Source organism: Camponotus vicinus, unplaced genomic scaffold (genome assembly GCF_025532165.1).
Source record: "Camponotus vicinus isolate PSW18456_S1 unplaced genomic scaffold, iyCamVici1.0 SCAF_3, whole genome shotgun sequence".
NCBI lineage: Eukaryota > Metazoa > Arthropoda > Insecta > Hymenoptera > Formicidae > Camponotus > Camponotus vicinus.
This window is the reverse complement of record NW_028141967.1, coordinates 7,809,277-7,832,177: the sequence shown is the minus strand read 5'-3', so window position 1 is coordinate 7,832,177 and position 22,901 is coordinate 7,809,277. Positions and strand designations below refer to the sequence as shown.

Genomic DNA, 22,901 nt, shown 5'->3' with positions numbered 1-22,901 from the left:
TTTCCGAAATAATTGCGTGCGTTAATTAAAATGGCTCACCCTGTATATCGGGCAAACACTCGGTGTCTGTTTGATAATTTAGGCTATTAAGCTATCTCTTGATATGTATCATCTCGGAAATTAGTCTTTTTGTATAATTGTTCTCTGTATCTAAAATTTTGACGTCATCCCAATCGAAATCGTGATTATGATTGATTCTATGTTCAGTTATGACAGACTTATTATTTGTATTTCTATTAATATGTTTTCTATGTTCGTTAATTCTGGTATTCAATCTCCTCTTAGTTTGTCCCACATAAGAGGCACTGCATTCATTACATTTTATTTTATAAACAACATTGGTGTTAGATGATTTCGGAATGGTGTCTTTATGTGATTTTATAAATCTATTCAATTTATTTAAGCTGACATATGCTAGTCTTGTGTCTGTGTCCTTTAATAAATGTTTGAAATTGTCAGTAATAATTGGCAAAAAAGGAATTGTGAAGTACGAAAATTTTTTGTTATTATTTGTGGTTTCATTATTTTTATTATTTCTTTGTGTGTAAATTAGTTGATGTAGACGTTTGTTAATAGTATCAAAAACCAGTTTTAGAGGATAACCATTTTCCAATAACACGTTAATAACAAAAATGATGTTTTTTTGATGAAACATAGGGTGAGACAACATAATCGCCCTGTCAGTAAGGTCCTTGATCGTACCCGTTTTTTGACATAAAGGATGTTGAGAGAAAAAATTCAAGTATCTCCCAGAGAATGAAGGTTTATGATACCAATTATATGAAATAGTGTTATTTACGGAGATTAATGTGATATCTAAAAAATTAAATTTATTATTTGTTTCTATTTCTAATGAGAATTGTAATCTAGGATGTAATGAATTGAAGATAGAAACAGTGTTATCAATTTCGCTCTCAGAAGTTGCCATTATGATGTCGTCCACGTATCTATAATAAAGGGGTGGGACATATTTTAGGGAAACAAGATTATATTTTATATTTTTATATTTTTTATATTGCCCAAAGTTTACTAACGTCATGAAATCCCGTCCTTCCCAAATTACGTGCAACGCGTAAAAGGAAAGATCTCGTACATGTTGGAACCTATCGTCCGGGACTGGAATTCGCTCTGGAATTCTGTGATTGTGTCTGTGGACTTTCGCTCTCTGACACGGTAAGAATGTCTTGGCCCAGTTAGCAATATCTTTCTGCATACCTGGCCAAACGAATCTTTGTGCGATTGTTTTCTTTGTTGTCCTTCCACTTGGGTGTGACAGATTATGTATGTTGTCGAAAATTTGCTTCCGTAATACTCTCGGTACGTATATTCGAATTTCCTTGTCGACACTGCAGTATATGGTTTTGTCTCCTCCGTCTAACCGTAGTGGCCTTAGTGAGAGTGATGTCTCAGTCTCCAGTAGAGCTCTGAGTTCCTCGTCTTTCTGCTGTTCCTCGTAAAGTTCGTCTGTTGTGACGATAACTGGTAGGTTGACTGCTTCTACTCGTGACAGTGCATCCGCTACCTGGTTTTCATGCCCTGCAATATGGACAATATTAGTAGTAATCTGACTTATAAAGTCTAATTGTCTCCTTTGCCGTTCAGAGGCTTTATTAGAAGCTTGTGAGAACGCGTATTGTAGTGGTTTGTGATCCGTTAACACAACTACGTTTCGTCCTTCTGCCATGTGTTGAAAGAATTTTAATGCAGAATAAATTGCTAGGAGTTCTCTGTCGTATGTGCTATAGTTTTGTTGTGCCTCAGATAACTTCTTAGAGAAGAATCCTAATGGCTTGTATTCTCTCTCTTGATACTGCTCCAATACCGCTCCCATGGCTACGTTGGAAGCGTCTGTTCTGAGGAGCAGTTTGGCGTTTCCTCGTGGATGAACCAGTAGGGTAGTCTCTGCTAAACGTCTTTTACTTTCATGAAAGGCTTCCTCTGCTTGTGTAGTCCACTCTATTGGCCGCTTGTCGCGTTTCTTCGCTCCTGTCAGGTATCCATTTAATGGAGCTAGAATGGCTGCTGCATTTTTGATGAATCTGTGATAGAAGTTGATGATCCCAAGATATCTCCTAAGCTCTTTTATATTGTTCGGCTTCTTGAAATCAACGATGGCTTTTACTCTATCGTTCGTCGGACGTATTCCTTCTTTGTTGACTGTGTATCCAAGATATTCGACCTCTTTTTCCGCAAATTCGCTTTTTGTCACGTTGATAGATAGTCCGTGCTCCTTTAAACGTTGAAATATTTGCTCGAGATGTCTTCGGTGTTCCTCTTCGTCTCTTGATGCTACCAACAGATCGTCGATATAGCCGTGACAAAAGTCGAGTCCTGTTAGAACTGCGTCAATAAATCTTTGGAAAGTTTGCGTTGCGTTTCGCAAACCAAATGGCATTCTGTAAAATTCATACAATCCGAATGGTGTAGTTATTGGAGTTTTATGGCAATCTTCTTCCGCTACTGGAATCTGAAAGTATGCTTTCACAAGATCTATTTTGGAGAAAACGGTGCATCCAGCTAAGTGGTATGTAAAGTCCTGTATGTGAGGTAGAGGATACTTATCCATGATCGTCACACTGTTCAATTTACGAAAATCTCCGCACGGTCTCCATTCTCCGTTGCTTTTACGTACTAGGTGTAACGGACTTGCCCATTGTGATGAAGAGGGGCGACATATTCCTTGTGCCAACATCGTCTCGAACTCTCGTTTCGCGGCTGCGTACTTTTCTGGGGGCAGTCTGCGTGGTCTTTCTACCAATGGTGGTCCCTTGGTCACAATATGATGCCTCACATCGTGTACGGTCTTTTTAAGCGCTGTAGGACGTGTGATTTCGATGTACCTGCGTAAGAGTTCCTTGACTTTGCATCCTTTATCTATTGTGGCAATGGTGGACTGTTTCCCTGTGGTTATCCTTGCCTTGGTACTCAGTAGAGTCTGTTCGTCGACCAGTCTTCTGTTCTTTAGATCCGGTAGAATCCCGTGGTGCGCCAGGAAGTCTGCGCCTATGATCGGCTGTCGGACATCAGCTATGATGAACTGCCATCTAAATGATCGTAGTCCTAAATCCACTACTCGTGAGCTGCTGCCGTAAGTATTTATGATTGTGTTGTTTGCTGCGAACAGTTGAAAATCTACGGGTGTGAGCTTTCCTCTCATCATCCTCTTCGGGATTACTGAGATGTCTGCTCCCGTATCTATAAGGTACGTAATGCCATTCTTCTTGTCGGTTATTGCCAGGCGTTTATTATTTCTAACCACCCCGTCGACGACCGCCTGTACTCGTGACGGCGGGTTTAGTTTTCCACCGCCTTCGGCTTATTAAATGTGCAAGGTTGTGCGCATCTAAACGCTTTGTCGCCGAATCTGTTGTGATAATAGCAGTACTCGGCGTTACCTTCGCGGTGATGTGAACGTTCGCGGTTGTCTGCTCGTTCTCGGCCGCTAGAATGTCCTCGCCATCTACTGCGTCGCCTATATTTATCTCTTACGGAGAGTTTCTTGACTTGTTTCCTCAGTTCCGCAATCTCCTGCAGGATCTGGTTGTCTGCGTCTGTCTGTTTTTCGGTGATAGTCTGGATTGCTGTCGCTGCTGGTCTGGCCATTTCTACCACCTTATCTGCCTGGGCCGCTAGGTTTGCTAAATCTTGAACTTCGCTAATTGCCAGGATAGTACGCACACTTTCTGGGAGTTGTTCCATAAATATAGATTTTAGAATTTCATCCGTTACCTGACCTGCTGCCAAATTCCGTAGACGTTGTAGGAAGATGGAGGGTTTCTCGTCTCCTAGTTCATGTGAGCCTAAAAGTCTTCTGATCTTCGTTGCACTTGTCTCTCCCAGAATCGAGCATATGCGATCTTTCAAGGTTTGATATTTGTCTTGCTCAGGTGGGTTAGTTATCAAATCCGCCACGAAGGGAAGAACGGGTTGATCAGCATTGAGTACTATGTAGCGAAATTTTGATTCGTCACTTGTTATTCGGTGTATTGCAAAAGCTGCTTCGGCTTGTGCGAACCATAATGCCGGATTGTCTTTCCAAAATGGTGGTAAGCGCACTGCCTGGACTGCGTCGATGTTTGCGCTTTTTGATCCCTCTCCGTCGTTATTCATAGCTTTCGGATAAGGGTTGTCGAATGGTTTTTCCTCGACGGACGTCGTGTGCTCGGTGTTGCTTCCTTTGACTAATCTTGTTGGCGAATGTTCAATCGGCATACCTCTTGCCTAAATATCGCCACGTGTTTTCGTTCGCCACGTGGTGCGAGGCGGGAAAAGAAATATATCTCACGTCGGTGGTTACCATTATAGGGAGTCAGGTTATTAAAGACCTCCTATTAACTGTCGTTCGATGCCGGGTGGATTGATACATTCAGTTTGTCTTTACAAAAATATATTTTACAACAAAGGAATTTACAACTATGGTTTCAGTCTTTGGTAACTTACGTCCGCTTCGGACGACGAGACACACTAGAGTGAGTGCCTCTATGTCTTTGGTGGATCAGGGCGAGGTATGTGATGGCGCTAGTGCGTTCGTAAACCCATTCATCTGTATTTTGTCCAGATGGAGGGACGCCACATAAACATCCCAAAGAGTTATGGCGGTTTAATGGATCTCTAATAGACGTCTATCTGACTTCCACCATGGAGATAGATGTTCTATGGAACTATGGAAGTTTAATGGACATCCACTGGATGCCAATTTCTATGTGAGTTGTATTTATATTTTTATTAGTTTTGCAATAAATATACAAAAGTTTTACATAATTTTTGATTTGTATATGTTCATGTAAAGTTACGTTCCCTTTTACTATTAAGATAAAAATAAAATTTTATATAATTTAAACCGAAAAAATATTTATTTTTATAGAAATTATATATTTATAGGAAAAATTATTAAGATAAAAAACATAATTTGTTTATATAAAAATTCTTTAATGTATTTTATTTATCTTTTTAAAAATAATAAAAATAATTATATTAACAAGAGCTATCATAATTTTACGAATTATATTAACAAGAGCTCATAATTTTACGAAATACAATTATGTATAATAAATTCAGCTATCTTTAGTTTTAATTAAAAAATTAAAGGTTTTCTATTTTCTAATATAATACTTAACATATATTTTATACTTAACATATAAATTTATATAAATATTTAACATATAAATTTTATATAAAAAATTTTATCATCAAAGAAAATCTTTTTAGTATTAAAATTTTTGTTAATTATAGAAATATTTAGTTTTTAATAAAAATTTAAATTTTGTGTAAAAATTTAAAAATAATAAAAATAAAATATAGAATACTACAAATTTTAAATATACTCTCAAAATAGGTGAGAATTTTAAATAATACTTAGAAATTACATTTTTAGTTTACATGTTAAGAGAAATGTGTACACATCTATCATACATCCATAACCGACGTCTAATGGACATCCATGATGGATTTACATCTACCGTGGAGATAAAGGTGGAAGCACATAAAATTGCATAGGCGCATAACAATAAGCATAAGGAAATTGATTGGTCCACAAATATATGCATAAGAAAATGAACCAATCAATTTTCTTATGTTTATGGTTATATGTGCTCCTGCAATTTTATGTGCTTCCACCTTTAGAGATCCATCGAACATCCACCGTGGAGATAGAGGTCGCATGGAGGTACGGAGGTTATAGGGATCCTCAAGTGAGATTCGTATTAAGTTAGCCGGAAATTTTTCAGCCAACCAAAAATCTCCTTATGGAATCGTTTGTATTTCGTATGAAGATGTTTGAAGTGTGATTAAAAACGTTTGTGAGTAATTAGAATAATTATAAAAAATTAATCATTTTTACAGTATGTAGTTAGCCAATATAACTAAATATTAAAAATTCTCCTTATGAATCGTTTGTATTTCGTATGAAGAGTTTTGAAGTATAATTAAAAAGGTTTGTGAGTCATTTGTTTAATTTTAATTAAATTTTTTTATATTGTGAAGTTAGCCGGAAGCTATATAAAATGGACGCCGTCCTGTGATTGGTCGATTTGTTTATGGTAAATACTAAAATTTTTTCATGTATACTGACTTTAAGTGTAAGCAAAACGAGCAAATTTATCTCTTTTGTAACTTTTAATCCATGACTAATTTATTATTAATTCCGCATAATTGCATAATATATCATGGATCGTGGATAAGCGTACCCAGCAAACACCAAGTAACATTTATATAACTGTTAGTTGTAATTTCCCACTCAACAATATAACAGTTACATAACATATCTGTTATGTAACAGTTATATTGTTGAGTGGGAAATTATAACTAACAGTTATATAACTGTTATTTGGTGTTTGCTGGGTAGATAATTGAAATATGTTTTTCTACCAATAAATAAGTAAATCTTTTATAATTGTTTTATAATGTAGTCATCATTCAGAAAATGATCACAATTTGTGATTATGTATTTAATTGTTATTTTATATTCGCTTTCAAATAATAAACTATATAATAATAAAATTTATATAAAAAGATGGTAATATATGTAATCCAATTAATTATAATTGACAAAATAATTTCTTGTGAAAAAATAAAAGTAAAAAATATAGAATTTTTTTTATAGCTTGTATAAAAAATCAGTTTTATGCTAAGTATATTATAATTTTCTGGACTGTAGTAATATTTAATATATAATTTTTGCTATATAAATATATATTTCTGATATAAAATCTATTTCTACAGATAGTAAGATCGGCTGAGTTATGTCACAGAATATCGGAAGGCTTACATCAAAATGCGAGAGAGAGGAGATGGCATATATCAATATGAATCCATTGCTGATGTTGTAAGAGCAAAAATAGATATCTCTGTAGATTTTATTATTTTTGCATCCGAAAACTTGAAATTTGCCCATGTTCGGAAAATTGCCCTTATCGGAAGTAAGTCTTCTTTTGTATTTTCAAATATATATAAGCGCACAATTTTAGCATATTCTTTTATGTTATCATTTTTTTTGTTAATTATTATTGATTATTATTGATTACTTTGTTAATTATTGTCAATTTTTCAGATAGAAGCTAATATAGCCATAATAGATGAATACTACATAATATCTGGTGCAACTTGTAGTAAATTGTAATTGTTTTGGAAAGCTCTCGAGATAAGCTACAAGAGTGTGTAAAAATATATAGGGTGTTCCATTTAAAAAAATTGAAGTGACCTTCACGTGACCTTCAAATGACTCTTCAGTGTCAAACCAATGATACCATCTTATGGCCCCCTCGAAACCATAAAACTTTTGTCTGAAACATTTTTCTCTAAAATGCTTTGTTTCCGAAATAATTGCGTGCGTTAATTAAAATGGCTCACCCTGTATACATATATATATATATATATATAGGGTGTTCCAGACCACCCGTACACCCCTTTTAAAATGAAAATAAATGGCTTTTATCAAAAATCGCGAACAATTTTTAAGTAAATCGGGTACACTCTATCAAATGGTGATATTTTCAACTTTTGATTCCGACAGGAAATACGCCATCCGGATCGGAAGTTGAATTTTTTTAGGGGAACATGGTACTTTTTATTACAGATTCGAATTGTACGTGAAAAAATAAGAAACTTTTGTATCAAACATTTTTTCTAAAAGTGCCTCTGTCAATCTTAAAATTGATCTTGAAAGTAACTGTGATGAAATAATGAACTTCAAATGTTATATGCTTAAAATATTCTAAAAATATACTCATAATATACCAAGAAATATTCTGAGTATATATTGAGTAGGTTTTTAAGGCAGACATAAGAACATCATCCGTACATTCTTAAAATATCATAGTACGTATATCGAATATTATTGGGATATACACAATCTACGTTTGCGATATACTGAGTACATACTCAGGATCTACCTGTGCTGTATGGGTTATCTATTTCATTAAAATTTTACATAAAAATTTTATATAAAAATTTTATTTATAATTTATACTTGCATATTGCACTTCACATTTTAAATAGGTTATGAACGGATTATTTTCGTTTATTTGCCGGACATTTACTTGTCCGATATAGGAGATGTTTATCGACATTCGATATTATCGAGTATTCGATATTTTTTTTACCACGATATAAAAATATCGAATATAAAAAATATAAATAAAATATCGAATGAATACTTTTCAACATTTAAACAACTTATTAAAAAATGAATATTTTTTTAAAGTGATCGATAAATTTAAAATATATCCAAATAAACTTGCATAGAAACTATGGCCGGAATTCATAAATCGTGCTTATATTTGAGATCGTGTTGAGAAATGCAATGCAGCCATTTCATTGGCTGAATGGGAGCTTAGGTTGACCTAAGAGCAGACTTGAGATACAAGCACCGTCTATGAATTCCGGCCTATGTATAGCTTATGATGGTCTCGGTCTACGAGATTTCGATTTGAACCAATTAACATGCAGCTTTTACACGCATGTATATTAAATGCAATATGTGAATCCTTCATAACTAACCTAACTATTCTATTATATACATATATACATACATACAGTCCGTAACATAACCATAGTGAATTAATTGACGAATGATGATGGGCGTTTTCCAGCAAGTGACACAATGTAACACAGTGAATCATTTCATCCTTATTTACATTCGGCAACCAACAAGGATTAAGTGATACACTGTGTGCTCTGTGTCGCTTGCTGAAAAACGCCCGATGATACGTGATAACCTAAAAGTGATATCATTTTGTGGCTTATTTGTTATATTCTAATATAATATGAGTCTTGTGTGGCAATATTTTACAAAGTCAGAGCAGAAAAATATTGTTGCATGCAAATTATGTACCAAACAAGTCAAAACTTCTGGAACAACGTCCAATTTATTGGCTCATCTAAAAACTAAACATGTATTTGCATTTGATGCATGTACAAAAAAGAAAAAGATACAGGTACGTGTTATTTATTCTTATAGTACTTTGTAAATTAAAATAAATTTTCTATTATTAATATGTGCTTATATAAAACTTTTAATAGAATATAAAATTACTTTTATTATTTACTTTTTATTCTTTAGTTTATAATGATATAAATAACTATTAATTTAAATAAAAAATATAATATATAAAATTTATATATAAAATATTTGTTGTAGAAAAAACATGAACTTATGATTAATATAGTACAAGATAACAACTCGAAAGAAAATTTAGATCCCGACGAACCTAGCACCAGTAATCATAGCAGGTATATTGATAGATTTAATTTAACATTAAACTTATTTTATACGATTAAAAATGTAGTTCAGGATTTAAAGCAGGTATAAAATAAAACAAAGTTATAAATAGATAAAACTATACATATAATTTTTTATAAATTAACAGAAAATAAACAAAGCAAGTTGATATATTTCTTATTCTTTTCTTTATAGATTACAAAGTCCACTCACTGTTGATATTCCATCACTTCCCTGCTGGAAATGTCTGATAGGAGTCAATTAAAGTCGATAAAATTTTAATCAATTTTAATTGTTCTTTATAGATTTAATCAACTTTGTGAATGTGGTCGATTAAATATTTATCGTTTTTAATAATTTTGTATGCGCAATGCATTTGAATACTCACTGTGTATATTAATTTCTATCATATTGAATATACTTTTATACACATTATTTTTAAATATACTTTAAGTAGAATCTGCGCGATAGAATTTTATTGCATTCTATCGATTTTAGTGTACACCAAAATCAATCCATTTTATTTCGTAAAATAATTAATTAAGGTGAATCGCATTTTATCGTTTTTGATGGATTTATTTACTTATATGCGCAATACATTTGAATACTTACTGTGTATATTAATTTCTATCATATTGAATATACTTTTATACAGATTATTTTTAAATATACTTTAAGTAGAATCTGCGCGATAGAATTTTATTGTATTCTATCGATTTTAATGTACACCAAAATCAATCCATTTTATTTCGTAAAATAATTAATTAAGGTGAATCGCATTTTATCGTTTTTTATGGAATTATTTTCTTATATGCGCAATCTATTTATACTTATTATGTATATGGATTTCTATCATATTTAATAGACCTTCATATACATTTTTATATATGTATTTGAATTGGAATTGATGGAATTTAAATGCAGAGTTTTGAGGTGTGAATTAATAAAGGAGCACTTTATTATTGAACACTTTATTCAATGAAAAACTAAGTCGAATGTCGAATTTATACAAAGAACTTAAAAGTAAGCGGTATAGAGTATATCTAGCGATCAATAACAAAAGGCTAAGTGCGACTAGTCGATACGACGTATATGGTAGACACGGACGACGGCAGCACTTTACTAAAGTGTACAAAGCATATTGGCGTATACATACGCACTGACAGGAATTTGTGCGATAGAATTGTATTTTATTGTAACGACTTCAATGCACATAATATTCAACAATTTTCATCCGTAAAATAACCAACTCAAAAGAATCGAATTTTATCGATTTTAATTGATCGATGTACATAAGTAAACAAATACAATTTAATGCTTATTATGCATATCACTTTCTATCGCATTTAATAATTGTTATATAAATCATTTATAAATATATTGTAAATGTATTATTAATACATCAATAAAAAAAAGGAAGTAAATAAACTTACATAATTATAAATTTTCTTAATTATAAATGTTTTTATAACCATTATAATACAACAAATATTTTTTTATTTGTAAAGTACAATTACAGATAAGTGATGTCGCAATTTTTATTGAATTTCGAATGTATTACAAAATATACTTAAGTATCTACCTGATTTGGCATTTACTAAAGCAACCTTTTCCTGCACATTTTCTATCGAATTTACAAAAGTGTTTTCTGTATCTTCAGTTTTTATCAAGAGTATATGGCTTACACCTTCAAAAGGAAAATTTTCGTATGTATTTAATTTTGACAGATGTAAATAACATTTTTTTTCATGTTCGATAATATTGTGTATGCGACAAAACTGTCCTGTTTTTAACAAAACAACTGTATCATCAGTTTTCTTTGCCCGGATGTAGTCAATACTATGATACATACTGCCTTTATATATACATTTATTGTATGTTAAACAATTACCGAGTGGAGTAATATTTGTAATTTTACTTCTTCCACAATAAGTCACATTATCGCTACAAAAATATGTTTGTAATTTTTTTGGAATAAATAAATTTTCACAAAATTGTAACGCGTTAACAGAGTTGGACAACGATTTTGTATTTCCTAACTTAAAAATTAAGGATCTTAAATATTTACGTGATATTTGCTTATCCATTCCTTTTGAACCAGAGACATTTTCTTTTAAATTTTTAATATTGCTTTCAAATGGAAAAGCTGAGTTTGCATGAAGAGGACCAGTTTTTCGAGCAGATTTTACGGCATGTAAAAGTATATGTAAGTCAAATGTCATTGACTCTTGTCCATACATCATTTCGTAATTACAAACAAATTTTATTATATCTCTTTCGCATGTATTCAATTCGTCGGCTGTTATTTCTGTTTTTAGTAAAATGTATGCACATTTTACCAACAAAGCGTAATGTTTAAGTGCATCTTCGTGCAAAATGTTTTTTAAACAGGGCAAACTAAAGTATAATAACCATGATTTTAATTCTGATGCTTTTGGTCTCATGGATCCATTTATAAATCCACTACACGGAAGTCTGTGTATGTTATGTGTTGGCCTAATATTTAAATACCGTGTTTCTATACATTCGATGTTTTTTTTATTCAATTTATACATAGATTTTCCCGTCTTCCACTCATTTAATATATGAAACGTGACCCCAAGAAGCAAACTATGCATATATTCGTTCGAAAACGACCATATCATGTCAAAATTAGAAAGATCCTCAAAGACACTCGTTCCTTTTACTCCTCTCACAATATTTCCACAGTTCAAAGCATTTTTCACATCTTTTATATGGCTTTCGTGCGTTCTGTCAGTGCTATCTTGATTGAATACATATCGGATTCCGCGAACACTATGGACCCTGGCGAAAATAAGAAACTTTATAAAGCGTTAACAACCGTTGAGTGAGGGTTTTCTGAGAGTTTATATGCTTTTCAAACTTTGTAAGAGCACTTACATAACGCTGTTGGGTTTTGAATGCTTATCAAACGCTGCAGTGTTGCAATTTTTGTTCTACAAACTCTTTATATAATGTTACATGAAAGTTTTGCAATGCTGAGGTAACATTTTTCAGAGTACGTTCAGTAAACGTTGATACATCTTCGTGTACAGAGTTTACTCAGACTTTTCAAACGTTTACGTTTACGCTATAACGTACAAACGTCTTTTAAACGCTGCAGTGTTGCAATTTTTGTTCTACAAACTCTTTACTAATCGTTTTTAAACTCTCGACGAACTTCCACAAACGTTCATGTAAACGCCAAACAAACGTCTCATTTTTGCCAGGGGATGTATTCACCACGTTGGTAACAATAGCTACATCCATTATAACCATTGAATAATATTCGATTTTGTATGATAGGGCGACATACGGAGTCAACAACACAATTATGGATGGAAAATCGCAAATAAATTTTTTTATCATTCATTTGAATAAATAATCCTGCGTTATTTAAATGGTTTATTTCATTTATTATGGTGCTTTTTAAAAATAAATTTAATAAGGGTGGTTTTGGCTCTTTCATCACCGATAGTATCCCACTTAAAATTATAAATTTATATCTTTCGTTGTATAGTAGATCATTTAACATCAATTGACAGGGCCAAAATCCTTTTTTGCCACTTTTTGTTAAGGGAGCTCCGTCCATGTTAAAATTAAAAGAAAAGGTATATTCTAAATTTTGTTGATATACATCGTTTGTTTGATTTATTTTTCTGTACAACTCACTATTGTATACGTCTTTTAAATTCGCATCATTTGTTTCATTTGGCGAAGCTATCCTGCTTTTTAAATGATAAATAATTTTATTATTTTTGAGTAATTGTTTAATTTGATAAACCAAACCTAGAGACAAGAAGTAATTTGTTGAATCAATAGTAAGATTCGTCGTTTTTTCACATTTTTCACAAATGTACGCTTTATATACACACTTGTCTGTTGCTTTTAAAGAATATAATATGTTATCAGAACAGTTACTGCAATAATAATTCTGGGTGATATTTTCATCTTGAGATGAAAAGTATTTTTACATTTTATATTTTGATATATTTAAGTCGCTACTTTTTGGTCCAAAACAAATTTTTAACATTTCAATCAGTTCCATTTGCGCTTCATTAGTTAAATGAAAACGCGTAGAAAAGGCAGTGACCATAACAATAACATCACGAACAGACAAATGTGATGACTCTAACATAATATCATTAAAGAGATCTGTGCCATCCTCTTTGTCCGACAGTTCATTCTCCGTGTCAGTTTTATCATCACTTATTTCGCTATCATAACTAGAATCATCAAAATCTTCATCATCGTCGCCATTTTCATTATCAAATGAGTTTATATGTTGCGCGTTACTAGTACAATCAGTCATATAATCATTAATCTCTGAATTAATAGGTGAATTTGATGTAACGCTATATAACAACGAAAATAAATAATTTTGGTTTATAATAATAAAAAAATTTTTTTTAATTTTGTTTTATATCCATCGTTTAAAAAATACTTTTTTTTCATTACACACTGTCAAAGTAATCAAATAAATTTTATTTTAAATAAAAAATACTTGTTTGATTTAAACAAGTTTTCATCAATCATATCAGCTTTTAAGTTGTGTTATTTTCAAGAAAGCATGATATAATAATTTACTACCATATAACAACTTATAAATAATACATATTTTTAATTTCTTCTCATATAATAATGTAAAAAGTATATATAGTTTTTTTTTAAATATTAAATTGTAATAAAAAATATAATTATTCACATAAAAATCTGTAATATATTTTATTTTTAAATTATATGTACTTCCGTAACAATGTATATTTTTCTTATTGTAAAAAACCAATCAAATCCCAGTAGTAATCAATGCAGTTGTAACATGTAAAATGTATGTGTACTGTATATATAAATATGTGAACACTAATTAAAAAATACACCATTGAAAAATTTTTAATTTGCAATATTACTCTTAATTTTATTTACGTTATTATTACAATGTACAAAAACTTCAGATTTCAGTATGCATAGCTTTAATAAACTCGTAGTACTCACCTTTCTTCATTAAAATCAGATTTTGAAAGATAGTTTTCTACATTATTTACTGTTTGACCAGTTTCAACAGTTACATCATCAAAATTTATGCTATTATTTACATGGAAATATGATTGTTTTGTTTCATTAGAGATCATTGGACCTATAAAAATTATAATTAATACTTAAATATCTATAATAAATTTATTTAAACACTATTAATATGCTATTGAAAATTGTGAAATTACAATGGACACACAAATTTTAATTTAATTATATTGTTCATTTTACCATGATGATCGGTTGACGAAAATGACTCATCATTTTTATGATATTCAAAAGCCTCCCAATTTTTTCTTGTACGAGATGTCGTTTCATGCAATTTATAGGTAGCATCAATAAATTTTTTGTAACCCTGGCGGAAAAATTTCTACAAAATATTACAAAAAAATAAAAATATAATTACAAAAAATTACGTCAAAATCTAAAAAAAAATGCTAGAATTGGAACACTTTTGTAGTTTTTTGTAGTTTTCTAAGTGCTAGTTATTCCGGGAAAATACAGCTAAGTAATGATATTCTACATATTTCTACGCCATAAAAATACAATATTCGACAGACAACTAAAATTATTCATGATGTTCTACGTATTTTTATGTGTGAAAAAATACAGTATACTACAAGAAAATGTTACAATTGAAATGCTTGTGAATAATACTTTCGTATTTTTGTTGTAACAAAACTTGTGATTTGTGATTTCGATTCGACAAATATCCAGCTCGAATTTACGCCAGCCATGCATTTGTAACTATTAAGGATGCATTTTGCTAATAATTGTACGTTATAGCGCAAGTGTCGAGCGGCATCAGGAAAATTTGCCAATTGAAATCGCAGAAATATAACCACAAAGTTTTGTCACAACAAAAATATGAAAGTATTATTCACTAGCGTTTTAATTGTAACATTTTCTTGTAGTACACTGTATTTTTTCACACATATAAAAATATAATAGAAAATGTAGCAAAAATGCGCACATGCACTTTTTTTTAATGTATACTATATTATACAGAATAGGAAATTAAAAAATTAATAGAGTAATTATATGTGTGTGTTTGTAGATAAATTTTATTTTTAAAAATTGTAAGTACTTTTTGTAAGTACCACAGTATTATATTATAAACGATTAACCAAAGAATATAATTATCAAAAAATAAACTGTAATCTAACATAACATTTCTATGATATATTAATCTGTTTTAATATCTCAGGTTCGACATCTTTCGTTACAATTTCTTACGTGATATAAAAGTATTTTGAAAAAAGACAATTTAATTCGTTAAAAATTCGTTAATTTTATTAACGTAAATAATATGCAATATGCAATCTTATTTTATCAAAATAAAAATGAAGATTGATCTTGAACCATTAATCATTTGTTTAATATTAATTTTGATTTTTATTTTGCAAAAAAATAAAAAGTTATGTGCATCTTAATGAACTTAGTGAAATAAATGTCTAATATGGTTCTAAAAATGTATAAAATGTACTTAAAAAATTAAATTTTCTTTTTCAACGCTTGTGAATTTTGAACAACGCAAAATTAGAGGCAGTTGTCCTTTTCGGAGCGACATAATAAAACTTTCGTTTATCAAAAGTATGGTTTTATTAATTTGTTTTTACTGATCTAGTTGATTCCCCCTCAGATTCTACAATGGATGAGTCTGTATCTATATCTGTCTTCTCCATAAAATCCGTTTCTAGATCTTTCAGTTTTAGCTTCTCGTTTTTAATATCACAATATAAATCTTCCTTTGAACCATTATTCATGATCTTGTTTTCTTGATTAATCGTGCTCAAAGTGAAGATTTTACTTCGTTTGTCATTATACGTTCTTTCATTTTTATTTGCATTGTCTTCAAGATTTTTTTCTTTACTTAACTGGAATTCATTTACTGAGTCATTATTGGAATGTAATTGCGTTGTGTTAATATTTAAAGATTTTCTTTTCTTTGGAACAAGTGCACTTCGCGCCGATGTAATGGCACCATTGAGGTATTTATTCAACTTCTTTAATTCTTCCCCGATAAGGTGTTCAGGATACTTTCTTTTATCTCGCATCTACATTTCGAAGAAACCAGCGACTGCTGCCTTCTTTTTCGGAGTTAATTCGATAGCTTGTGTATTTATTTGTTTACGCACACATCGTTCACTGAGAGGTTGTATCCCCCAAAGAGATCTCGATAATCCAGATATAAATTTGCTCGATTCCCTTTCTCGTAGAAGGTTTTCATATGATATTATAGAAATCCATGATCCTTTTCCAATATATACATCTTCACCTTTTGTCGTGCCGATTTTTGGTTCTCTTTGCGAAACCTCATCATCTTGCATAATATCTGTAATATGTAATATTTATGCATATATAAAATGAATTCGTATACAAAACGAAACAAATAAAAGTTTAAGTTTAATTTTATTTATGAAAACATTATTGAAATTTTTATTGAAAATTAAGTATAATACATTAATTCTACATTACTTTGATAAAAATATATATATATATATATATATATATATATATATGTGTGTATATATATACCTGCGCGCTGTGATGACATTTTTTGGTGTTCATTGTTTTCCAGCAGAGAAAGTATTTGTCTTCCCGTTTTTTCTGTTAGAGGATATGCTTTGGATGTTTTTAGTTGTTCGTACTTGTCAGTCAATGTCTTAATAGTATTTTTTTGTCGTTCAACTTCGCAATTTAATTCGTAGAAAGATTTTTTTAAATTGCAATACTTTTTCTGAAGAATTTCAACAGAGTCTTCGGAACTTGAACAATTACTATCTGCATGCTGGGGACTGCTGTTATTAATGTTCTAAAAATGTTTCATTTTTTAAAAATAAAATTTTTAAATATTCAATTGACGTGAGTGAGCTGATTGCAGTTTCATTTTACTTTAATCTGTGTAATATGTTGAAACGCTTCACTTTCTGTCACTAATTTTTCGTCTTCGACTTCTTTACCTTTCTGAAAAATATTTTATTTTATAATTTTATTTTTCTGTTAGCTTTTCTATCATAAAAATAAAATTATATCTTCCATTGTATGTTTACAGTAATGTACCTAACCTTATATGTATAGGATTAATGTATATAACTTATTATTTAACTTTACTGATATTCAAGAGTGGAGAAATAGAAACAATAAGGAAAATCGTGAAAAATTTGTAATATGCGCAATATTTTTTCCAATACATATTTAACTCAATTATCAAATATTATGACTCAAAAATTAAAATTCATATAATTGAAACTTATTAATATTCTTGATCGTCTCAAAGAAACTTTTTGGTACCTTTTCTTTCTGATGTACTTGCAAATAAGCTTCTACAATTTTTCTACTAGATGCTTTTGAAGCCTCTTCCTTTATATGCTTTTGTCTATAAAGTATCTTAAATCTATAAAGTATATAATGTATTTTATTATATAATGTATATTAAAGTATATAGTGTATCATTATATTATGTAGCTTTTCCGATACAAGTTTGTAGTAATTAATGTTATTTGTATTTATAAATAAAGAGAGACATCAATTTCGAATTATATTCACAATGAAAAATGATTTTAATATGAAAATGATGTATTGTTATAGGCAATAATTTGTGTAAAGAATTTTTTGTATACACTATAATATCTCATATCCACAATGGATGTATGAAGAAATGATTGTTTTAAATTTTCTTCTTTTCCTTAAAATGTGTATCGATATAATAACATCAATCACTTTGGAATGGTATAATATCAAAAAATATTACTACATTATTGTTGATAAAAATGTTATTACTTTCAGAAATTCTAACTCTTAGAGACCAAAGTCTTCATGGAGTTACTTGTTACTTGGATTACTCATTTAGTCTAAACACAAAATATTGAGTTTTACAAAAAGAGAATTCTGCACAATAGTCTTTAGAAATGTATTTGTAAGATTTCTACTAGTTACTCTTTATCCATGTTTTATATATTAATTTTATATATTATATATATTTTATATATTAATTTTTATATATATTGAAACTTTATTTTGTATTAACTTCTTTTTTTTTTCAAGAAATTTAACTTTGTATATCATACAAAGAATGTGAAAAATCATTTAAAATTTTTTTAATAAAAAGCAATTTGACGCTTAATATTGAATGTCTCCCCTTATATTCATTTTACGTACCTTTCGTGTTTTTTTTGAAGATGCCATGGAGTCTCTATCTGAATCAGACTGATAGCCCGCCTTAATTTGTGATAAATTTAATTTTGGTACATGTAGTCTTTTTTCATCTAATGACTTATTTAACTGTTTCATAGAGGCTATATATATATGTATATATACATGGAAAAAATAATTAACACAAATTGTTTTTTATGCGCTCGTATAATTTATAAATATAAGCAAAAACAAAATATGACTAAAAAATTCAAATTATTAATTACTTCAAATGACAGTTTTTTGCTATTTTACTATAACTATTTCAGTTAATTAATATGTTAAATCCATAATTGTTTATTTATAAAAAATGATAAATAAATAAAAATAATTTATATATTTGTATTATTTATATATATTTAATAATAAATATAACTTTGTCACATTTTTTTTAGCTTAAAAGTACAAGAATTAAATAAAGAGATTTATTTCATAATTGCAAAATTTTTTTATTACAATTTCAAAATAGTTTTAAAAATTCGATTTACTTTCACAACATAATTTACAAAAATTTCGATTATCCGCGCTTCAAGACAATTCTTTACATTTGTAAAAAGTGGAGAAAAATAATTGCAATTAATAAAAAAATGACGCTCACTTATTGCAAGAATGAAAGAAACGACAATGCATGAATATATTATATATATATATATATAATATATGAAAAACATACCTCGTATCCGTAATACTTGACATACGCTTTTTTCATTCCCTTCCTTTAACTGATACAGCCGTTTCTTATGCTTTTCATCATCTGAATCAAACGTTTCAGGATCCAATTTAAGAACCGAAGACGTTTTAACAATTTTGTACTTTTGGTCTTTCGGCAAATAGACACGTGCTACAGACATCACTATATAATATATGACGATCTTTATTCCACGATTTCACAAACTATTATATTGCACCGCTTCCTTTTTATATACGCGGCCCAGAGCACTTTTGCGCCAATATCAACGATGAGAATAAGAGTGAGTTATTGGAACAGTCAGTTTGTGCTCTACCAACGAAAGCGAAACGTGTATGCGCTCCATTTATAATAAAAGACAAATGATTGCGTTGATCGTACAATTATCTATGGGTCTGTTCGTTTTCGTTTACGAGAAAATTGACCGAATTGTTTAAAATGGGCCACCCTGTGTGTGTGTGTATATATATATTGTCACGTGATACTCGCATGTGATCAGCACGAAAGCGTGTGCCGTTGCATAGTGGCGGGTTTAGTTTTGTTTATTTCTCGTGTATAATTGGGTATATTCGCCGAAAATAAGTGAAACAGTTATACATATTTCTGTGAAATGGAGAGAAGACAGATATACAAGAGATATTATGATCGCCAGGTCTCCTCGGAAGATATTCCACGGACAACAAAGTTCCGGAAAAAAGAGAATTGTGATGAGGTTAGATTTTTATAAACATTGTAAATGCTACTAGATAAATGTTTTTCAGTTTCGTAAAAGACTTATTATACGTACTATATGTTTGAATAAATGAATAAAAAGTGAAAATAAGGAATGATATAATGAAAAAAAATGATTTATTTTTATTATTAACATTGAATATTATATTGCGTACATGCACATTTTTTATATGTTTATCATATTACTCTGTGTATAGGTGGAATCTGAAAACCTATTATTAATTAATTTAAGTACGGAAAAAAGCCAAACTTTCAATGAACAGGAAGAACATCTCTACCTTATTCCAGCACGTAACTGGCAATCTTTCAGCAATGATATTATTATAGAAAATAAACTTGAACAATATCATGTGAATTTAAGTAGTAATGAATTAAACGAAGAAAATAAAGAAACAGAAAAAGATACAGGAGAAGAGACTGAAGAAGATGAGACAGAATACAAGTCAATTGATGTAAGTATACTGTGTAGAAACTTATAACAGCGTTATATATAAAATAGTTATTTTTTATTTAAAAGTTTTTTTTTGTAATCTGACTATAAACATCCAATGTGATACATTCTAAATTTATTAGAGGAAAATAAATTATTGAGAAGTATATATACTCATAATTGCTAAGAAAATTAATAAAAATGTATCATCGTTAAATTATTTTATAGTTATCAGTAATAATTGAGGTGTATTTTGCATGTATTAAAATTCATTACTTTTAAAATATATAAGCTCTAATTGAAACTATAACGTTTTCTGAATATAATATTTTTTTTCTATATTTATGAGTCAGGCTGACATCTCTGAGGGTGGATCATCCCGATGGAGCGGAATTCGCATAAGCGGATCAAGCGGATAACCAATCACAAGACTGTTTAGATAAAGGAAATAATAAAAATCGTTTCGTGATTGGCTATCCGCCCGATCCGCTTACGCGAATTCCGCTTCATCGGGACTCGGCCTGAGAATTTGTTTCCTGATTTCTTAAGTCAAACATCTTCTATCTCATTTTTAAGTGATATACCAAATGAATTGGATGACAAAATATTATTTAATCATGCAGCAAATGAAGACTACAACACTAAGATAAAATAAAAAGATATATGCTTTAAACAACATAAGTCGATGTGTGAAATAAACTTAATATAAAAAGACTCATCAATAATGAAATTCCTATATTCAGGATACTAGATTGCCTCATGAAGATTTTGAAGATGTATGTGGAATGAACTTTGATGAAAGTTCAGATGAAGATCAATCCGTTATTGATGCAGATGATTTTGGAAGAGAAGTAAGATTTATTTCAATATAGTATCTACAATACGGTGTTTTCCATATGATCTTATTAACACATTCTGATAAAAATTAGTAAATGAATTTCATGAACCAATTTCTTTTTATCCTTTTTACTGTTTAGGAAGTCCATTTTATAGTCAAATATTTTCAATGTCCTGTGATTTTCTGTCCTTGAATCATGTACAATCAATGATAATGTTACATTATTTGATTTTTCAAACTAATGTTTGAAAAAATTATCCACTAACATTATTATGCGTCCATGATAAAGATAAAGAGGTTTTAAATCACAGTTTATAATTTAACTAAATTTTAAATTTTTATATTTAGAAAGAACTGTTGAAAACTTGAAATTAAAAGTTCATATGTAAGTACTTTTTTCAATTAACCGCGAACTTTTCTATTGAATATTTTTATGCTTAAATTTTGTAACATCCTGTCTAATGAAACGTTATTATATAATTTATACTTAATTAATTAATTGCATCAACGTCAATGACTTTTTCATGAATAGTCTATATATTATATAATATATATATCAAAAAATTAAATATTCCATAAATTTTAGTCTATAGAATATATATTGCAGAATTTTAATATTTACCACTATTAATCCTTTTGTGGTATTGCAATTGCATATGACACATTTTATTGTTAGAATTTTTTACTATTTAATGAAGATACTATTTTGACTAGAATATTTCTGTTAAAATATTCAATTATCCTCAATAAAGAATAAATAGATATATTTGAAATATTAATAAAATATAATTTTAAAAACTCATTATTTTTTAGCACAAAATGTTAAACATATATTACACTATATATGTATACATAGACAAGTAGCTGTATAGATGATAATTGATGTAATATATATTTTTAAATAATGTACATACATATAAACAAAAAATTATGCAAAACTCTGCGTAATAATTTTGAGCGATACTAATATTGCAATTAATTTCCAGGGATGTCACGGGGAAAATGTTCCAGGTGACTCATATCTAAACGAGATTCCATCCATTAACAATACGCTAACTCGAGGTGAAATCCTATTGATGATTTTGACATTAGCTGTACGACATTCATTAACCTGGACAGCTATCATTGATTTACTGAAGATGATTAACAAGCTTTTTAACAGACGAGATGCAGTACCAGAAACAAAGTATAAATTATTGCAGTATATACCAATTGAAATGAATTCTATGAGATACCATTTTTATTGTCGCAATTGCAAGACGTACTTAGGTGAACGAACAAAGGTTGAAGCAAATAATTCGATGATCTGCACTTGCGGTTCAGTTTTTAGTGAATGGAAAAGCTCTTACTTCTTATCATTGGACTTTAAATCTCAAATCGAAAAACTACTGCAAAATCGAGAAGTTCAAAAGAACCTGGAATACAGATTTCGAAGAACAGCAAATGAAAATTGTTTTAAGGATATATATGATGGTATTATGTACAAAAAATTGTGCAACTGTGACGGTCTATTAAGTACTCGTTGGAATCTATCATATACTTTTAATACAGATGGTTGTTAAGCTGGGAATTCCTCTAAAACTACAGTATGGCCTATTTTTGCAACAATAAACGAATTATCACCAAAACTCAGGACGAAGCACATGCTTCTCATTGGATTATGGGTTGATAAAAATGAACCTGATATCAATCTTTTTTTATCGCCGTTTATAAAAGAAGCAAATGAACTGTCGACCAATGGATTACAATGGCACCTTGACGAGAACACAAT

The 22,901-nt window shown here is 29.9% G+C and overlaps 5 protein-coding genes across 8 annotated transcripts in view; 2 read left to right on the top strand and 3 right to left on the bottom strand.

Annotated features, from left to right (window-relative positions):
- Nucleotides 1-8,365: 8,365 nt before the first annotated feature.
- Nucleotides 8,366-11,225, top strand: LOC145968717 (uncharacterized). The gene is made up of 3 exons (XM_083094426.1): nucleotides 8,366-8,933; nucleotides 9,137-9,228; nucleotides 9,413-11,225. Exons 1-3 carry the CDS (start codon nucleotides 8,763-8,765, stop codon nucleotides 9,480-9,482), a joined length of 333 nt encoding a protein of 110 aa, XP_082950552.1. The 5' UTR covers nucleotides 8,366-8,762; the 3' UTR covers nucleotides 9,483-11,225.
- LOC145968704 (uncharacterized) lies at nucleotides 10,157-13,706 on the bottom strand. The gene is made up of 2 exons (XM_083094382.1): nucleotides 12,119-13,706; nucleotides 10,157-12,039 (listed from the first exon to the last, which is right to left on the bottom strand). The coding sequence occupies exon 2, from the start codon at nucleotides 11,860-11,862 to the stop codon at nucleotides 10,756-10,758; it is 1,107 nt and encodes a 368-aa protein (XP_082950508.1). The 5' UTR covers nucleotides 11,863-12,039; nucleotides 12,119-13,706; the 3' UTR covers nucleotides 10,157-10,755.
- Nucleotides 13,707-13,927: 221 nt separating this feature from the next.
- Nucleotides 13,928-22,901, bottom strand: part of LOC145968716 (uncharacterized) — a 33,090-nt gene continuing 24,116 nt past the window's right edge. For 3 of the 4 annotated variants that reach the window (XM_083094423.1, XM_083094422.1, XM_083094425.1), the window contains exons 5-6: nucleotides 14,480-14,618; nucleotides 13,928-14,351 (exon numbers count right to left, since the gene is read on the bottom strand). In XM_083094423.1, coding sequence (XP_082950549.1) covers nucleotides 14,343-14,351; nucleotides 14,480-14,618 — 148 coding nt within the window. In that variant the 3' untranslated portion in view covers nucleotides 13,928-14,342. Of the gene's footprint in view, nucleotides 14,352-14,479; nucleotides 14,619-14,905; nucleotides 15,228-22,901 lie in introns of those variants that run through there. The other variant, XM_083094421.1, reaches the window with a different exon arrangement.
- Nucleotides 15,416-19,886, bottom strand: LOC145968712 (uncharacterized). The gene is made up of 6 exons (XM_083094410.1): nucleotides 19,116-19,886; nucleotides 18,410-18,469; nucleotides 17,543-17,645; nucleotides 17,144-17,215; nucleotides 16,787-17,063; nucleotides 15,416-16,583 (listed from the first exon to the last, which is right to left on the bottom strand). Exons 1-6 carry the CDS (start codon nucleotides 19,136-19,138, stop codon nucleotides 16,306-16,308), a joined length of 813 nt encoding a protein of 270 aa, XP_082950536.1. The 5' UTR covers nucleotides 19,139-19,886; the 3' UTR covers nucleotides 15,416-16,305.
- Nucleotides 19,620-22,693, top strand: LOC145968705 (uncharacterized). The gene is made up of 4 exons (XM_083094383.1): nucleotides 19,620-19,842; nucleotides 20,060-20,314; nucleotides 21,036-21,143; nucleotides 22,117-22,693. Exons 1-4 carry the CDS (start codon nucleotides 19,741-19,743, stop codon nucleotides 22,690-22,692), a joined length of 1,041 nt encoding a protein of 346 aa, XP_082950509.1. The 5' UTR covers nucleotides 19,620-19,740; the 3' UTR covers nucleotide 22,693.